General features: G+C 46.2%; 1 protein-coding gene across 1 annotated transcript; it reads right to left on the reverse strand.

The window, feature by feature from the left end:
* Nucleotides 1–1,145: 1,145 nt before the first annotated feature.
* Nucleotides 1,146–20,486, reverse strand: SAMD10 (sterile alpha motif domain containing 10). Its single transcript, XM_066586930.1, has 5 exons — nt 19,783–20,486; nt 12,499–12,680; nt 4,686–4,854; nt 1,952–2,092; nt 1,146–1,783 (listed from the first exon to the last, which is right to left on the reverse strand). The coding sequence occupies exons 1-5, from the start codon at nt 19,865–19,867 to the stop codon at nt 1,761–1,763; spliced, it is 600 nt and encodes a 199-aa protein (XP_066443027.1). The 5' UTR covers nt 19,868–20,486; the 3' UTR covers nt 1,146–1,760.
* Between the last annotated feature and the right edge of the window lie 398 nt (nt 20,487–20,884).

Below are 20,884 nucleotides of genomic sequence, written 5' to 3' on the forward strand. Positions count from 1 at the left end.
GGTCTCTTTAAAGGGGTTTACACTTGAGACAATGCTCATTTCTTGTATAGTGCTTTACATGGCACCCATTGAAATCGATGGCCATCTATGTATTGCATAGGTGTCGGTGGTCCCCCAGAGCAAATCTGGGTATTTGCAATAGCTTCCTGCTCTCGGTTTTGCTTACTTCTTGCCTATGGATTGATAAACACAGTTAACCCAATACAGCGCTATTTCTGTTGACCATGTTCTTGCCTATAGAATACGAACAACCCCTTTTAATTTCTGTGACTTGCAGTTCCAAGTTTCACCACAATCTACTGCAAAACTTCCCATAAGCATTAGTGGAACAGCGCCTCCACTTGCAACGATTTCATTCACTGACCCTTGAGCATATAAGGTGCTGCCCTCCTTTAGGCAAGGGCTAACACAGCAACTTTGGTAGTGCGGCTTCAAGTTTCCCTGCTGTCATTGCAATCTATGACAGCGAAGTCAGGTGCGATCGAGACGGCAACAGTTTTGCATTTTTTTGTCGCTGTCACGTTACAATTGCGCTTGGTTGCAATCTGACCCCACTAAAATCATTGAATGCGACATTACAATTTTCATGTCGTGCGGCCCAGACTTACGGCTCGTTCACATGGGCAGATCTGTACACCGTATTACGGGCTGATTTTTTACGTGTGTAATACGGAGTACACAGAATCCATTGATTTCAGTTGGGTTATTCGCATGTGCGTATTTTTCATGCGTTTTGTGAAAAAACAAATCGCAGCATGTCCTGTTTTGTCCGTATTACGGACTCAAAAAGTCCATTGAAGTCAATGGGATTGCGCAAAAATGCAGTGAATACGCATTATACATACATATTCAGCGCGCATTTGGGCGTACAATCAATGGGCCCTGCTTGCACGCATAAATACGCAGGGAATATGCGCTTGAATAGGCCACGCCCATGTAAATGAGCCTTTATGTACACATGGTGGCGCCACACAGGTGAGCTTAGGTTACAGGAGGTCTCTGTCTATATTGCTAGGCCAGCCTGGCTCTGGCTGCAGTTCCAATAATACCCTGTAGATGGGGCTGTACGTTATTGCTAGGAAGGCATCTGATCATATATTACATGTTATTTACAAGCTGTTCTCTCCCCCCCCCCCCCCCCCCCCCCCAGTAACGAGGGTCTCACCTTCTCTCTAAGTGCTCCGCAGTATCAACCATGTACCAGGTAACATTCACTATTCCACACCTGCTGATTGTTTCCACTGGAGCCCCAAGCAATGTTATATATGTACTGCTGACACATTGCCCCCTTGTGGCTGCACTTCAGTACTACAAAACACATAATTGGACCCTTGATACATAGATTACATTTGACCTGAAATGGTACCACAAAGCATCCCTCCCATCCTCGGCCGGATGATGAGATTCTTTGCAACTACCGAAAGTGAGAGTGTTGAGTGCAGAACTCTATTTGGCACTTACTAAGGAAGAAAGCAAGGAGTTGCGGAAGGACGCCGACCCGGGATCTGCTAATCAGTGGATGGAGCGACGTTATATGATTTGCGGAGGGGTGGAGTTACTCCGATCTATACGCCTCTGTCCCCAATACACAGATACAAGACCGGGCTGGGGACTTTTGGGTTAAAAATCAGGAGTAGATGATGACCCCCACTCAGGTTGTATATATATGAACCGATGCCAAGGAGTCCACTTGTCAGTCTATCCCAGCGTCCTAGACATCGCTGCTGGTTTGTGCCTGTCGGCGTCCGGATGAGTTCATTCTAGGAAAAGTTTCCGAAGGAGGCTACAAAGTAAAGAGAAAATGAGTTAAACTCCCACGATGCACCTCTGTACAGAATGTGAACCAGCAGTTAGCAAATCAGCAGAATTGTGAATGCAGCTGTGGATGTGACTAGAGTATAAGATGCGTCTATAAACAGACACATTTTCATGCATTAACCTTCCTCTGTACCTTGACTAAGCAGCTGCAGATTGCGGACTTCCTCACGTACTTGCAGCTGTAAGACCTGCTGTAGAACCTCTTGCCGCTGGGACTCGTGGATGATCCCCATGCGCTGCAGCTTCTCCGCATTCAGCCTCAGAAGAGCTCGGCCTGATGGAGAGAGACGGGCGGGACGGTGAGACTCCTCTGCTTGTACGGTGACTAAATGCCCAATAAATTATGTATATGACATTGGAGTAAATGGAGCGTGCTGAGTGGGGAAGTAAACAGCGGACGCTCTCATCTACCGCACCGCGGTCCTGACGGGATCCGGGGGATCGTGTCTGTGACTTGTAGTCCGGGATCCACCAGACACAGAATGTGAATGCGGCTCCATGTAGCAAAGAAAAGGAAACTTCTTTGATACTTTGGGTGTATTTTTAGGAAAGGTGATCTACAAGATCTCCCATCTATAGGTCCCACATCTCTCATTTGTATATAGATCCTTATTCACTCCTCTTTCTGTAGGTCCCGATTCTCCATCTCTATAGAACTTAGTTCTCTTCTTTCTATAGATGCTCATTCGTTAATCCCTATAGATCTGCATTCTCTCTTCTTTATATCTTCTGATTCTCCAAGCCCCTCGGATTCTTGTCCCCCTGTCATCCTTATAGATCCCAATTCTCTCCCCTCTCGAACGATGCTGATACATTCTGATGTTCTATAGTTGACAGATCCTCTCCTCACTATAGATCTCTGTTCTCTCCTTTCTATAGATTCATACTTCCTCTTCTTCCTATAGATGCTGAGTCTCTGCTCCCTATGGATCTCTGTTCTCTCCTTGCTATAGATGCTCATTCATTAATCCCTATAGATTCGCATTATCTCTTCTCGTATATTGTGATTCTCTCAGCTATAGATCCCAATAGATCCTCTCCCCCCCCCCCTTACATCTCTATAGACACGGATTCTCTCCTTTCTATAGATTCATACTCCCTCTTCTTTCTATAGATGCTGAGTCTCTGCTCCCTATAGATCCCTGTTCCACCCTTTCTACAGATTCTGATTCTCTCCTGTGTCTATAGATGCTAATTATCTTTTTGCTATAGATACCGATTCTCGCACCCCTAGAGAACCTTTTTACCCCCATTTCTATAGATACTGATTTTTCCTGGCTCTGTGGATGCTAAATTTCTCATCTCTATAGATCACAAGTCTTTCCTCCCTATAGATCCTTGTTCCACACTCTTTCTATAGATTCTGATTTGCTGTTCCTATATATGTCTATTTATGCTGATTCTCTCCTCCCTATAGTTCCTTCCCCCCCCTTCTATAGATGCTGATTGTCTCAGTCCTATAGATTTGTGTTCCACTGTCTTTCTATACATACAGATTCTCTTCTGTTTCTAAAGATGCTGCTGATTTGCTCCCTATAGACCTTTGTTACACCCTCCTTCTATAGATCCTTGTTCCCATTTCTCTATAGATCCCAATTCTCTCGAATTTCTCTGAATACCGATTCTCTCCTGTTTCTATAGATGCTGTGGATACAGATTCTCTCCTCTTATAGATCCTTATTTGCTCATTTTCTATAGATGCTGATTCTATGCTGCCTATAGATCCTTGTCCCCCCTCTCTATAGATACTGCTTCACTCCTCTGTATTCTCCCCCCCCTTTCTATAGATACCAATTCTCTCCGCCCTATAGATGCTGCTTCACTCTTCTGTACCCCCCCCCTTTCTATAGATACCATCTCTCCTGCCCTATAGATGCTGCTTCACTCCTCTGTACCCCCCCCCCCTTTCTATAGATACCATCTCTCCTGCCCTATAGATGCTGCTTCACTCCTCTGTATCCCCCCCCCCTTTCTATAGTTCCAGGTTCTCTCCTGCCCTATAGATGCTGCTTCACTCCTCTGTATCCCCCCCCCTTTCTATAGATACCATCTCTCCTGCCCTATAGATGCTGCTTCACTCCTCTGTATCCCCCCCCCTTTCTATAGTTCCAGGTTCTCTCCGCCCTATAGATACTGCTTCACTCCTCTGTATCCCCCCCTTCTATAGATACCATCTCTCCTACCCTATAGATGCTGCTTCACTCCTCTGTATCCCCCCCCCTTTCTATAGTTCCAGGTTCTCTCTGCCCTATAGATACTGCTTCACTCCTCTGTATTCCCCCCCCCTTTCTATAGATACCATCTCTCCTGCCCTATAGATGCTGCTTCACTCCTCTGTATCCCCCCCCCTTTCTATAGTTCCAGGTTCTCTCCGCCCTATAGATCCTTCTTTCTTCTCTCTCTGAGTTTCTTCTCCCCCCATCAGCTTATCATTTCTCTGGTCCATCTCCGTCTTTACGCTCGCCTCCCCTAATCTTCCTCTGCGTCTCCTGCGGGCAGCTTGCCCCTCTCAGTACTTTATCTGCGCTGTGCATTAAGACTTTTAGCCTGCGCTGCCCGGGGGTGCGGATCTGGCGGTGTGTGCTGGTGCGTGTCGGCTGGGATATTACAGCAGTCAGATGATGGCTGCGCAGGACGCTGGGCTACAACAAAGGGACGCTCAGCTCTAATGACAGCAGGCAGCCATGAATGACAGCAACATGGAAGGACCACAGAGCTGCAACCTGTGGCTCTGCTCATCTGCTGTGAGACTACAACTCCCAGCATAACCTGACAGGCAATAGAGGATGCTGGGAGTTGTAGTTTTCCTCCAGCTGGACAGCTGAGTTTAGTACCATACAGAAGTGTAATGGGGCGGGCTGCGTTACCTGTGATGGCGTGGTGAGAGAAGGCCTCCACGTAGGTGAGATAGTTGTGCGGACAGTGCTTCTTCAGCCACTTGCACACGTCTTGCTGAGTCCACAAGACGACGGGTTTAGTGAGGCAGCTGAAGGACGGACTGGTGTGATATATGCCATATTGATCGCTGGGTCTGACCTGCGCAGGGGACAAATGGAGAATTACTCAGTGCAGACAAGGAGCAGCACCAGACACTTGTACATTATCACCCCCCCCCCATCTCTTCTTTTGTTCTTTCATCTGCTGCAGTTATATCTGTGTCCGTACAGAATAATATGCATTTATAATACGTCTCCCCTACTGCATGCTTATAATATATCCCCCCACTGCACACCTATAATACATCTCCCCCAACTGCACACTTATAATACATCTCCCCCCCTGCACACTTATAATACATCTCCCCCCAACTGCACACCTATAATACATCTCCCCCCTGCACACTTATAATACATCTCCCCCAACTGCACACTTATAATACATCTCCCCCACTGCACACTTATAATGCATCTCCCCCCCTGCACACTTATAATACATCTCCCCCCACTGCACACTTATAATACATCTCCCCCACTGCACACTTATAATACATCTCCCCCCTGCACACGTATAATACATCTCCCCCCTGCACACGTATAATACACCCCCCCCACTGCACACTTATAATACATCCCCCCACTGCACACTTATAATACATCTCCCCCACTGCACACTTATAATACGTCTCCCCCAACTGCACACTTATAATACATCTCCCCCAACTGCACACTTATAATACATCTCCCCCAACTGCACACTTATAATACATCTCCCCCACTGCACACTTATAATACATCTCCCCCACTGCACACCTATAATACATCTCCCCCACTGCACACTTATAATACATCTCCCCCACTGCACACCTATAATACATCTCCCCCACTGCACACTTATAATACATCTCCCCCACTGCACACCTATAATACATCTCCCCCCTGCACACTTATAATACATCTCCCCCAACTGCACACTTATAATACATCTCCCCCACTGCACACTTATAATACATCTCCCCCACTGCACACCTATAATACATCTCCCCCACTGCACACTTATAATACATCTCCCCCACTGCACACCTATAATACATCTCCCCCCTGCACACTTATAATACATCTCCCCCAACTGCACACTTATAATACATCTCCCCCACTGCACACTTATAATACATCTCCCCCAACTGCACAGGTATAATACATCTCCCCCACTGCACACCTATAATACATCTCCCCCACTGCACACTTATAATACATCTCCCCCACTGCACACCTATAATACATCTCCCCCCTGCACACTTATAATACATCTCCCCCAACTGCACACTTATAATACATCTCCCCCACTGCACACTTATAATACATCTCCCCCACTGCACACCTATAATACATCTCCCCCACTGCACACTTATAATACATCTCCCCCACTGCACACCTATAATACATCTCCCCCCTGCACACTTATAATACATCTCCCCCAACTGCACACGTATAATACATCTCCCCCACTGCACACTTATAATACATCTCCCCCACTGCACACTTATAATACATCTCCCCCACTGCACACTTATAATACATCTCCCCCAACTGCACACTTATAATACATCTCCCCCACTGCACACTTATAATACGTCTCCCCCACTGCACGCTTATAATATATCCCCCACTGCACACTTATAATACATCTCCCCCCTCTGCACACTTATAATACATCTCCCCCACTGCACACTTATAATACATCTCCCCCCAACCGCACACTTATAATACATCTCCCCCACTGCACACTTATAATACGTCTCCCCCACTGCACACTTATAATACATCTCCCCCCAACCGCACACTTATAATACATCTCCCCCACTGCACACTTATAACACGTCTCCCCTACTGCACGCTTACAATATATCCCCCCACTGCACACTTATAATACATCTCCCCCACTGCACACTTATAATCCGTCTCCCCCACTGCACACTTATAATACATCTCCCCCCTGCACACTTATAATACATCTCCCCCCAACCGCACACTTATAATACATCTCCCCCACTGCACACTTATAATACATTTCCCCACTGCACGCTTATAATATATCCCCCCACTGCACACTTATAATACATCTCCCCCCTATGCACACTTATAATACATCTCCCCCACTGCACACTTATAATACATCTCCCCCCAACCGCACACTTATAATACATCTCCCCCACTGCACACTTATAATACGTCTCCCCCACTGCACACTTATAATACATCTCCCCCCAACCGCACACTTATAATACATCTCCCCCACTGCACACTTATAATACGTCTCCCCCACTGCACGCTTACAATATATCCCCCCACTGCACACTTATAATACATCTCCCCCACTGCACACTTATAATCCGTCTCCCCCACTGCACACTTATAATACATCTCCCCCTGCACACTTATAATACATCTCCCCCCAACCGCACACTTATAATACATCTCCCCCACTGCACACTTATAATACGTCTCCCCCACTGCACGCTTACAATATATCCCCCCACTGCACACTTATAATACATCTCCCCCACTGCACACTTATAATCCGTCTCCCCCACTGCACACTTATAATACATCTCCCCCTGCACACTTATAATACATCTCCCCCCAACCGCACACTTATAATACATCTCCCCCACGGCACACTTATAATACGTCTCCCCCACTGCACGCTTACAATATATCCCCCCACTGCACACTTATAATACATCTCCCCCACTGCACACTTATAATCCGTCTCCCCCACTGCACACTTATAATACATCTCCCCCCTGCACACTTATAATACATCTCCCCCCAACCGCACACTTATAATACATCTCCCCCACTGCACACTTATAATACGTCTCCCCCACTGCACGCTTACAATATATCCCCCCACTGCACACTTATAATACATCTCCCCCACTGCACACTTATAATCCGTCTCCCCCACTGCACACTTATAATACATCTCCCCCTGCACACTTATAATACATCTCCCCCCAACCGCACACTTATAATACATCTCCCCCACTGCACACTTATAATACGTCTCCCCCACTGCACACTTATAATACATCTCCCCCACTGCACACTTATAATCCGTCTCCCCCACTGCACACTTATAATACATCTCCCCCACTGCACACTTATAATACATCTCCCCCCTGCACACTTATAATACATCTCCCCCAACTGCACACTTATAATACATCTCCCCCAACTGCACACTTATAATACATCTCCCCCACTGCACGCTTATAATATATCCCCCCACTGCACACCTATAATACATCTCCCCCCTGCACACTTATAATACATCTCCCCCACTGCACACTTATAATACATCTCCCCCCCTGCACACTTATAATACATCTCCCCCACTGCACACCTATAATACATCTCCCCCCTGCACACTTATAATACATCTCCCCCAACCGAACACTTATAATACATCTCCCCCAACTGCACACTTATAATACATCTCCCCCACTGCACACTTATAATACATCTCCCCCACTGCACACTTATAATACATCTCCCCCCTCTGCACACTTATAATACATCTCCCCCACTGCACACTTATAATACATCTCCCCCACTGCACACTTATAATACATCTCCCCCACTGCACACTTATAATACATCTCCCCCCTGCACACTTATAATACATCTCCCCCCTGCACACTTATAATACATCTCCCCCCCTGCACACTTATAATACATCTCCCCCCCTGCACACTTATAATACATCTCCCCCAACTGCACACTTATAATACATCTCCCCCCCTGCACACTTATAATACATCTCCCCCCACTGCACACTTATAATACATCTCCCCCACTGCACACTTATAATACATCTCCCCCCCTGCACACTTATAATACATCTCCCCCCACTGCACACTTATAATACATCTCCCCCCACTGCACACTTATAATACATCTCCCCCAACTGCACACTTAAGGCCTTAGTCACACGGGCGTTTTTTCACGCGATTTTCGGATCGCATGACGGATGCGCATCCGCAAATCGCGTGACCGGTGCGCGCAAGTCGCCCGCAAATCGCCCGAAAATCTGCTCCTAGCCGCGTTTCATTAGAAACGGGCCGGAGCTGTCCAGCGCATTGCATTCAATGGAGACGGCAATAGAGACGGCTCCATTTAAAGCAATGCGCTGCGGGCGAGCCCGTGATGAATTGTCGGGAAGGGCTTAAATATATAAGCCCTTCCCTGCAATTCATCCTAAAATGTGTAAAAATAGAAAATATATATATACTCACCTTCTCCCGGCAGCCGGAGCTCCGCGCGGCCGTCCTGCAGTGGGTGTGAAGGGGGTGTGAGTCAGACCTGCCCCCTGATTGGCTCAGCGCTGAGAGGCAGCAGTCACTCACCCATTCATGAATTCATGAATGGGTGTGTGAGTGAAACCTGCCTCTGATTGGTCAGGGCTGTGACCAATCAGAGGCAGATTATTCAGCAGGCGGGGATTTTAAAGCCCCGCCGGCTGAATAGTGCCGAGAAGCAGTTCAGGAGAACTGACAGCGGCCGCGGCTGGACTCCGGCTGCAGCGGAAAGGTGAGTATACAATTTTTTTTTATTTTAACACATTTTAGGATGAATTGCAGGGAAGGGCTTATATATTTAACCCCTTCCCGACAATTCACCCCGCGCACGCCGGCAGCCCATTGCTTTCAGTGGAACCTGCTGTATTGCCGGCTCCATTGAATTCAATGGGCAAACATCGTTCTTCTCTGCCACAGCTGTTACAGCTGTAGCAGAGAAGAATGATTTGTCTTCTATATGTTCTCAATGGGGTCGGCGCTGCTGCCGCCGGCCCCATTGAGCGCATATACAGAAGAGAACAGGAATCGCAGATCGCAGATAGGTGCGATCTGCGATTTCTGTTCTATAATTTATCGGACGAGCGCATAAAAAGCGCTCATGTGTCCGATACCATTGCAAAGCAATGGTTTTAAAAAATCGCAGGACGCATGCGCATGCGCAAATCGCGGCTAAAAACGCCCGTCTGACTAAGGCCTTATAATACATCTCTCCCCCACTGCACACCTATAATACATCTCCCCCACTGCACACTTATAATACATCTCCCCCACTGCACACTTATAATACATCTCCCCCCCTGCACACTTATAATACATCTCCCCCACTGCACACTTATAATACATCTCCCCCACTGCACACTTATAATACATCTCCCCCCCTGCACACTTATAATACATCTCTCCCACTGCACACTTATAATACATCTCCCCCACTGCACACTTATAATACATCTCCCCCAACTGCACACGTATAATACATCTCCCCCACTGCACACTTATAATACATCTCCCCCCAACTGCACACTTATAATACATCTCTCCCACTGCACACTTATACATCTCCCCCACTGCACACTTATAATACATCTCCCCCACTGCACACTTATAATACATCTCCCCCAACTGCACACTTATAATACATCTCCCCCCACTGCACACTTATAATACATCTCCCCCACTGCACACTTATAATACATCTCTCCCACTGCACACTTATACATCTCCCCCACTGCACACTTATAATACATCTCCCCCACTGCACACTTATAATACATCTCCCCCCCTGCACACTTATAATACATCTCCCCCACTGCACACTTATAATACATCTCCCCCACTGCACACTTATAATACATCTCCCCCCACTGCACACTTATAATACATCTCCCCCACTGCACACTTATAATACATCTCCCCCCACTGCACACTTATAATACATCTCCCCCCCTGCACACTTATAATACATCTTCCCCACTGCACACTTATAATACATCTCCCCCCCCCCCACTGCACACCTATAATACATCTCCCCCAACTGCACACTTATAATACATCTATTTCACTGCACATTTATAACACACTGGTCTCTCTGCACATTTATAACACACCGGTCTCTCTGCACATTTATAACACACCGGTCTCTCTGCACATTTATACCGTTGCTTTCACATGTATTTTACTCATCAAACTCCACATTTAAACCTGTGGATCGTGGTGCGGTTAATGCAGCGCAATATTTCGGCCCGTGTGGAATACGCTAACTCACCTCCTTCACTGTACTTTTATAAAAGCCTCTCCATCGCGGCGCTGAACCCTTATCACACGATTCCTTCCCTGCACTGTGCATTTATAACGCCTTCCCCGCTCATTATAACTCCCAGCTGCACGGTATCGGCCCCTGCGCAGTAACTCGCTGTCCAGTGAGTACACTTCTCGCCGCACTGATATGTGCCATTGAGCGATAATGTGTATATTACACAGCACTGCAGTCCCCCGTGCTCCCCAGCATTACACATGTAGGTGACTGTATCTGACAGTAGCGTGCCGCACTGCGCTCCTTCATTTCATGCTTCACGATATCCGGGCTGAGATACCTCAATACGGGGGCAACGTCTGTGTGACAGATCACCGCAGTAATTACACTAGCCAATTATCCTTCCTGTCCGAGGAGGTCACAGATGAGCTGCCCAGCAGCGCCCCCTGTCCCCCGGACTGCGGAGTACGCGCCAATCTGACACTGCAGCCCTCTTTACCAAGTATATATATATTAACAATAAATAACCAAAAGTGTATATATATTTTAATCCTTTTCAAGAGCTCTGTTTGCTGTCAGTGAATATCCTTTTCTTGTTCCCTCCTGGTCGGATACTTCTCATCATGTTGTCCCAACTGTATCCGATCTATACAATTCTCTGGGAGGTAAGCACATCAGCCGCACACATCTCCTTCCTGTCCTAGTACTTTGTTACAATGTATCAGTGCAGGCACCATGCGTCAGTCTGGGGGATGCACTGCTCAGCTGATTGGGTAGACTGCATACAATTGTAACAAACTCGCCGCTGCAAAAAGTTTTAGGTCTGTCCGGGTTTTCATCCTCAGCCTATGTAAACAAGAGTTTTCTCAGTCACTGACAGCAAGCAGATATCTTGAAAATGATAGGGGGTTGTAAACTATTGGTGGGCTATCCTCAGGACAGGTCATCAGTTGTAGGGCATCAGGGGTTCATCTGATTTCTGCAGGAAACATATGGCTCTGTTGTTACTGCAGTGGCCAGCCGTGGTATTGCAAGCCAAGTTCCTATTGAAATAAATAAGAACTTTCCCTGCAATGCCAAACCTGGCCACTGCAGTAAGAACAGAGCTGTGTGCTCCCTAAGAAATCCGCTCAGTGCACCGACACAATGAACAGCTGAACAGATGGGCTCCCAGGCAACGGACCCCTGCGGATCATCAGCTGTCACAACAAACACCGGGGCCACAGCAGGACTGCAGCCCTGGATCCCTGCAGCGGCAAAGAGGTAAGTAATGTTGAGTTTATTATTTTACTACATCCAGCCCTATTAAAGACATGTGGTCCGGTAACTCTACACCCCTTTACGAAACACCTGTCTTAATATATTTCCCCCTTCATTTCTCACAATGCACTACAGCCACGGAGCCTGCAGAGGGCAGCAGAGAGACGTGAGGTAATACTGCCTCTTAAAGCAGATCCATAGCAGAAATTCGCAGCATGGCGGCAGATTGATGCCGCGGTTTTAGAGGTGGAACCTAAGCGGAAAAATCGAATGTAGCTTCCACTGAGTGAACTAACCCCGAGACCCGATGTATCAGACCCAACATACGTCAGGCAAAGCGGAGGTGAAATGACTGATCGGCGATTACCTGTGACACCTCTGTGCCAGGCTGTTTAAGCAGCTTAATGGTCCTGCTGCCAGCTGATCGGTGCCCCCGGCCGTCGTGCCACGTCAGGCTGTTGCCAATCTCCCGACGAAAGCGATGGTTCAAGTTCTCGGCGGAGACCGTGTGTTCTAGGAGGTTTCGACAAAACCGGAAGTGAGCGGCGGCTGTCAAATGGAACATAAGGTTATAGGAGGGATACAAGCTATATGTGTGGCATCAGCGGGCAACAGAAGTACATCCACCGACCCTTTTGATGATGGGTGATGTTAACAGGGTAGTGACTAACCTCACCTGGGCCCTCTCTATCCAGGGGCCCCATACTATGGTACATATATGCCTTTACCCACATTCGTCCTGCCCTTTAAATGCCACATCCATCCTAAACGCATGACACACCATCCTAGGGTGACTACCAAGGGCTCGGTGTTTGGGGCACAAATCTACATCGTGGCTCATAGAGGTAAGTAGTTTGGTTTTTATATTAACCCTATAAAGACCAAAACCCTCCACTGACTACAATACAACACATGGATGCAGCCGTGAGACCTCCAGGCCGTCTATCTACAAGGTCGCTGTCACGCAGAGGATCACCTGATCCATCGTCCGCGGCAGGCGAGGATGTGACGAGAATGCTCGGGGAGCGGCATGAATATAGCGAACTGTACGGCGGCGGAGAACAAAGCTGCTCTTCTCCGTACTTTTATTTTCACAGCGACGCCTCAGGCATGAAATCAAGTTACAGGGGGAGGAGGGGAGAGGGGGGGAAAAAAGCAAATCCAATTAGCATATTCATGCGAAACGCGGATGAGACTTTAAAGGCAAAACTCTATTGAAGCAGCTATGAGCGTGAAGTCAAAAGTATGTGAACCCCTTCTTATTGGTGCATTCAGTCATTTCCACTGGTATAAAGATGTATATAAAGGGTCAGACAATGATGGGAAGGAATGCTGTCATCCAAGAGGTGGCGCTGCAGAGGCATTGTTCCATCTCCCTTATTTGCATATTACCCAGAGGAGCATGCATGGCCTTATAAGTCTCCTCCCTGACCTTCTAGGTGCTCTCCCTAAGGAGTGATGATAACCCGCCCAACCTACGTCATTTCCACTGTCACAATGTGAAGTGTACAACCTTGCAATCTGTATAGGTAGAATGGATCACCACTTGGTGGTGTCATCATGAGATGCCACCTCCGTGGTCAGTGTGACAAATTCCTGCCCATGTCAACTGTAAGTCATCTGTTGTTGGTAGCGGAGACCAATACTGGGGTCCAAACTGCTTCTGAAAGCAGCATCGACACCGTAACTGGTCATCGTCAACTGCATGAATTGGGGTTTTCATGGTCAAGCTGATAATTTGTGGTCACCTTGCTCAATGCCAGGTGGCAGCTGAGGTGGTGTAAAGCCAGCACAAATTGTTGCTTCCAGCTTTGTGGTAACAGTTTGGGAAAACATTTTTCTTGCTTTGGGATGACAATGTCCCCGGGGCGCCCAAAAGGTCCAAAAACAAATAGCCTAACCTCAAGCCTCCTGAACGCCTTATGGGATGCATTGTGACCCAATAGATATAATCTGGTGTTGATTTTCCACAATCTAGTGGAAATCCTTACCAAAAGAGGGGAGGGGGAAGGGGAACAAACTGTATATTAATCACCATGGATTTGGCACAAGGCAGTCAATAGTTTCGGGTCAAACTTTGCCAAAACTTTGGTTCGGCCTGAGCCCGACCCTCAGGTAGTTGGACAGTGGAATCCTCTAAAATATCTTCTTTTTCTGTTTACTTCATTTTTAGAGATGAGCGAGCATTGTCCTTAGTGAGTATCTCCCGCTTGGGAGCAAAGGTTCAGGTGCCGGCGCGGCTGACAGGTGAGTTGTGGCAGTGAGCGGGGGGGGGGGGGGGGGGAGAGGGAGAGAGAGATCTCCCCTCCGTTCCTCCCCGCCGCTCCCTGCCCGCCGGCACCAGAATCTTTGCTCCCAAGTGGGCAGGCAATCACTAAGGGCAATGCTCGATCGAGTGATTGCCCTTAGCGAGTATCCTCGCTCATCTCTATTCATTTTCCTTTCTAAAAGAAGACAAGAAGAATAATGAAAAAAAAAACAAGAAAAAAAGAAGGAAAAATCAAGAAAATGGAAAATGAAAAAGAAGGAAAAAGAAGAGGAAAAAAATAATCTTTCTCTTTCTTTATGTTCTTTTCCCCTCTTCTTTTTCTTAACTTTTTCATCTTTTTCTCCTTTTCCTTCTCTTTTACCTTCTTTTTCTCTATTGTCTTAGTTTTTCTCCTTTTCTCTCCTTTCCTTCTTTCTCCTTTTTTCTTCTCCCTTTTCTCCTTTTATCTTCTTTTTCTAACTTTTTTCTTTGTTTTCTTCCTTTTTCTTCTTCTTTATTTAATTTGCCTTAAAACAACTCAAGAACACTTCGCTGCACTCTTAGGGGACCTCAGACAGTGTCATACACAAGCTTTAGGGGGATTGGTTAAGTCCTGGTTTGGTTCAAACTAATTCGGCTGAAAAGAACTTTTTGCCCGCATACAGCGAACCAGCTAAACCGAACCTTTGAAGTGGCAGTCAAGCACCTGATGATAGGGGGTTCACATACTTTTGGCCATGTAGTGTATCCTCCCGTACCTCGGTATAGTCCTCCCAGTACTTGCTGTCACGGTATGGTTTCTACACTGTAGCAGCTTGTGCCTGTGATCTCCATGACACAAACAGCAGTAAATTCGTCAGGTTTCGCCATATGATAACCGTGGCAGTGTGCACAGCAAGGGTTAAAGACGCATCTCAGCTTCCTCCGGTGATTGCTTCCCAAGGCTTAACTCAACGGGACTTATATAGACACGGGATTAATATTTTATTCAGGATAATCAGGACCAGGCACTTCCTTGAGAGTCACACGACAGGATTAGATACATAGGGCCTATCAGTGGTATCACACATGATAGATTAGATACACTGCTCATGAGACAGTATCACACATGACAAGATTAGATACACTGCTCAATAGCCAGTATTAGGTGTCACACCTGTATTGGGGATTCCGTTTTCCTGCTCCATTTGTGGAAAAGAAAAGGGGAATCCCCGTGGCCAAGCGGTTCCGTCTCTGGAAGGAACTAAACAGCGCGGGATGGAGCCCATCATGCACTGCACTATACACATGAACTACACCTGTACATATCATACACTGCCGTATACACATGTACTATCTATAACCACCCCGTATACACCTGTACATATCATACACTGCCCTATACACATGTACTATTTATAACCACCCCGTATACACCTGTACATATCATACACTGCCCTATACACATGTACTATCTATAACCACCCCGTATACACCTGTACATATCATACACTACCCTATACACATGTACTATCTATAACCACCCCGTATACACCTGTACATATCATACCCTGCCCTATACACATGTACTATCTATAACCACCTCATATACACCTGTACATATCATACACTGCCCTATACACATGTACTATCTATAACCACCCCATATACACCTGTACATATCATACACTGCCCTATACACATGTACTATCTATAACCACCCCATATACACCTGTACATATCATACACTGCCCTATACACAAGTACTATCTATAACCACCCCATATACACCTGTACATATCATACACTGCCTTATACACATGTACTATCTATAACCACCCTGTATACACCTGTACATATCATACACTGCCCTATACACATGTATTATCTATAATCACCCCGTATACACCTGAACATATAATACACTGCCCTATACACATGTACTATCTATAACCACCCCATATACACCTGTACATATCATACACTGCTCTATACACCTGTACATATCATACACTGGCCTATACACATGTACTATCTATAACCACCCGTATACACCTGTACATATCATACACTGCCCTATACACATGTATTATCTATAATCACCCCGTATACACCTGAACATATAATACACTGCCCTATACACATGTACTATCTATAACCACCCCATATACACCTGTACATATCATACACTGCTCTATACACCTGTACATATCATACACTGGCCTATACACATGTACTATCTATAACCACCCGTATACACCTGTACATATCATACACTGCCCTATACACATGTACTATCTATAACCACCCCATATACACCTGTACATATCATACACTGCCCTATACCCATGTACTATCTATAACCACCCCGTATATACCTGTACATATCATACCCTGCCCTATACACATGTACTATCTATAACCACCCCATATACACCTGTACATATCATACACTGCCCTATACCCATGTACTATCTATAACCACCCCGTATATACCTGTACATATCATACACTGCCCTATACACATGTACTATTATATAACCACCCTGTATACACCTGTACATATCATACCCTGCCCTATACACATGTACTATCTATAACCACCCCATATACACCTGTACATATCATACACCGCCCTATACCCATGTACTATCTATAACCACCCCGTATACACCTGTACATATCATACACTGCCCTATACACATGTACTATATATAACCACCCTGTATACACCTGTACATATCATACCCTGCCCTATACACATGCACTGTCTATAACCACCCCATATACACCTGTACATATCATACACTGCCCTATACACATGTACTATTATATAACCACCCCATATACACCTGTACATATCATACACTGCCCTATACACATGTACTATCTATAACCACCCCGTATACACCTGTACATATCATACACTGCCCTATACACATGTACTATCTATAACCACCCCGTATATACCTGTACATATCATACACTGTCCTATACACATGCACTGTCTATAACCACCCCGTATACACCTGTACATATCATACCCTGCCCTATACACATGTACTATCTATAACCACCCCATATACACCTGTACATATCATACACTGCCCTATACACATGTACTATCTATAACCACCCCGTATACACCTGTACATATCATACACTGCCGTATACACATGTACTATCTATAACCACCCCGTATACACCTGTACATATCATACACTGCCCTATACACATGTATTATCTATAACCACCCCATATACACCTGTACATATCATACACTGCCCTATACACATGTACTATCTATAATTACTCCATATACACCTGTACATATCATACACTGCCCTATACACATGTACTATCTATAACCACCCCGTATACACCTGTACATATCATACACTGCCCTATACACATGTACTATCTATAACCACCCCGTATACACCTGTACATATCATACACTGCCCCACACACATGTTCTGTATATAACTGCCCCATATACACCTGTACATATCATACACTACCCTATACACATGTACTATCAATAACCACCCCGTATACACCTGTACATATTATACACTACCCTATACACATGTACTATATATAACCACCCCGTATATACCTGTACATATCATACACTGTCCTATACACATGTACTATCTATAATTACTCCATATACAGCTGTACATATCATACACTGCCCTATACACATGTACTATCTATAACCACCCCGTATACACCTGTACATATCATACACTGCCCTATACCCATGTACTATCTATAACCACCCCGTATACAGCTGTACATATCATACACTGCCCTATACACATGTACTATCTATAACCACCCCGTATACACCTGTACATATCATACACTGCCCCACACACATGTTCTGTATATAACTGCCCCATATACACCTGTACATATCATACACTACCCTATACACATGTACTATATATAACCACCCCGTATATACCTGTACATATCATACACTGCCCTCTACCCATGTACTATCTATAACCCCCCCGTATACACCTGTACATATCATACACTGCCCTATACCCATGTACTATCTCTAACCACCCCATATACACCTGTACATATCATACACTGCCCCATAGACATGCACTGTCTATAACCACCCCGTATACACCTGTACATATCATACACTGCCCTATACACATGTGCTATCTATAACCGCCCCATATACACCTGTACATATCATACACTGCCCTATACACATGTACTATCTATAACCACCCCGTATACACCTGTACATATCATACACTGCCCCATAGACATGCACTGTCTATAACCACCCCGTATACACCTGTACATATCATACACTGCCCCATAGACATGCACTGTCTATAACTGCCCCGTATACACCTGTACATATCATACACTGCCCTTACACATGTACTATCTATAACCGCCCCATATACACCTGTACATATCATACACTGCCCTATACACATGTACTATTATATAACCACCCTGTATACACCTGTACATATCATACCCTGCCCTATACACATGTACTATCTATAACCACCGCATATACACCTGTACATATCATACACTGCCCCATAGACATGCACTGTCTATAACTGCCCCGTATACACCTGTACATATCATACACTGCCCTATACACCAGTACATATCATACACTGCCCTATACACCTGTACATATCATACACTGCCCTTACACATGTACTATCTATAACCGCCCCACATACACCTGTACATATCATACACTGTCCTATACACATGCACTGTCTATAACCACCCCGTATACACCTGTACATATCATACCCTGCCCTATACACATGTACTATCTATAACCACCGCATATACACCTGTACATATCATACACTGCCCCATAGACATGCACTGTCTATAACTGCCCCGTATACACCTGTACATATCATACACTGCCCTATACACCTGTACATATCATACACTGCCCTTACACATGTACTATCTATAACCACCCCATATACACCTGTACATATCATACACTGCCCTATACACATGTACTATATATAACCACCCTGTATACACCTGTACATACCATACACTGCCCTATACACATGTACTATCTATAACCACCCCATATACACCTGTACATATCATACACTGCCCTATACACATGTACTATATATAACCACCCCGTATCCACCTGCACATATCATACACTACCCTATACACATGTACTATCTATAACCACCCCGTATACACCTGTACATATCATACACTGCCCTATACCCATGTACTATCTATAACCGCCCCATATACACCTGTACATATCATACACTGCCCCATAGACATGCACTGTCTATAACTGCCCCGTATACCGCTGCCCATATCCTCCCCGTCTCCCCCTGCACACACACACCGGCCATCCCCCGCCGGCCCCGCTCTCACCGTCCATGCCGCCCCTCTCCGGGCTGTAGTCTCCTCTCCCCGCCGGCTCCCTCTCACCGAGCCGCGCTCGAAGGTCAGTGAACATCGGGCGTCCGGGTCATAGACAGCCGGGGCTGCTCCCTCCTCCGGCGGCGGCAGACACAGGACCAGAAGGGAGGAGGAGGAGGATGGAGGCTGTACACCGCCGGGTCACCGCCGCCGCACAGATGTCCTGTCCACGGGGGATGCGCTGCAGATCACACAGGTCCTGGGGAGATGCTCTGCAGCCTAGGCTGGTGCCCACATGAGATGCTCTGCAGAATGCACAGATGTCCTGTCCACATGAGATGCTCTGCAGCCTACATTGGTGTCCACAAGAGATGCTGCAGCCTACATTGGTGTCCTGTCCACATGAGATGCTCTGCAGTATGTACAGATGTCCTGTCCACATGAGATGCTCTGCAGCCTACATTGGTGTCCTGTCCACATGAGATGCTCTGCAGTATGTACAGATGTCCTGTCCACATGAGATGCTCTGCAGCCTACATTGGTGTCCTGTCCACATGAGATGCTCTGCAGTATGTACAGATGTCCTGTCCACATGAGATGCTCTGCAGCCTACATTGGTGTCCTTTCCATATGAGATGCTCTGCAGTATGTACAGATGTCCTGTCCACATGAGATGCTCTGCAGCCTACACTGGTGTCCTGTCCACATGAGATGCTCTGCAGTTTGCACAGATGTCCTGTCCACAAGTCCCTGAAAGATGCTCTGCAGCCTACACTGGTGTCCAATCCAGGAGATGTTCTACTGCTTTCAGTGTCCTATCCATATGAGATGCTCTGCAGCCTACACTGGTGTCCTGTCCACACGAGATGTCCTGTCCACAAGTCCCTGAAAGATGCTCTGCAGCCTACACTGGTGTCCTGTCCATATGAGATGCTCTGCAGCCTACACTGGTGTCCTGTCCACGCGTGATGCTCTGTAGTATGCACAGATGTTCTGTCCACAAGTCCCTGAAAGATGCTCTGCAGCCTACACTGGTGTCCAATCCAGGAGATGTTCTACTGCTATCAATGTCCTATCCATATGAGATGCTCTGCAGTGTACAGATGTCCTCTCC

The sequence above is a fragment of the Eleutherodactylus coqui genome, chromosome 13 (assembly GCF_035609145.1).
Source record: "Eleutherodactylus coqui strain aEleCoq1 chromosome 13, aEleCoq1.hap1, whole genome shotgun sequence".
Taxonomy (NCBI): domain Eukaryota; kingdom Metazoa; phylum Chordata; class Amphibia; order Anura; family Eleutherodactylidae; genus Eleutherodactylus; species Eleutherodactylus coqui.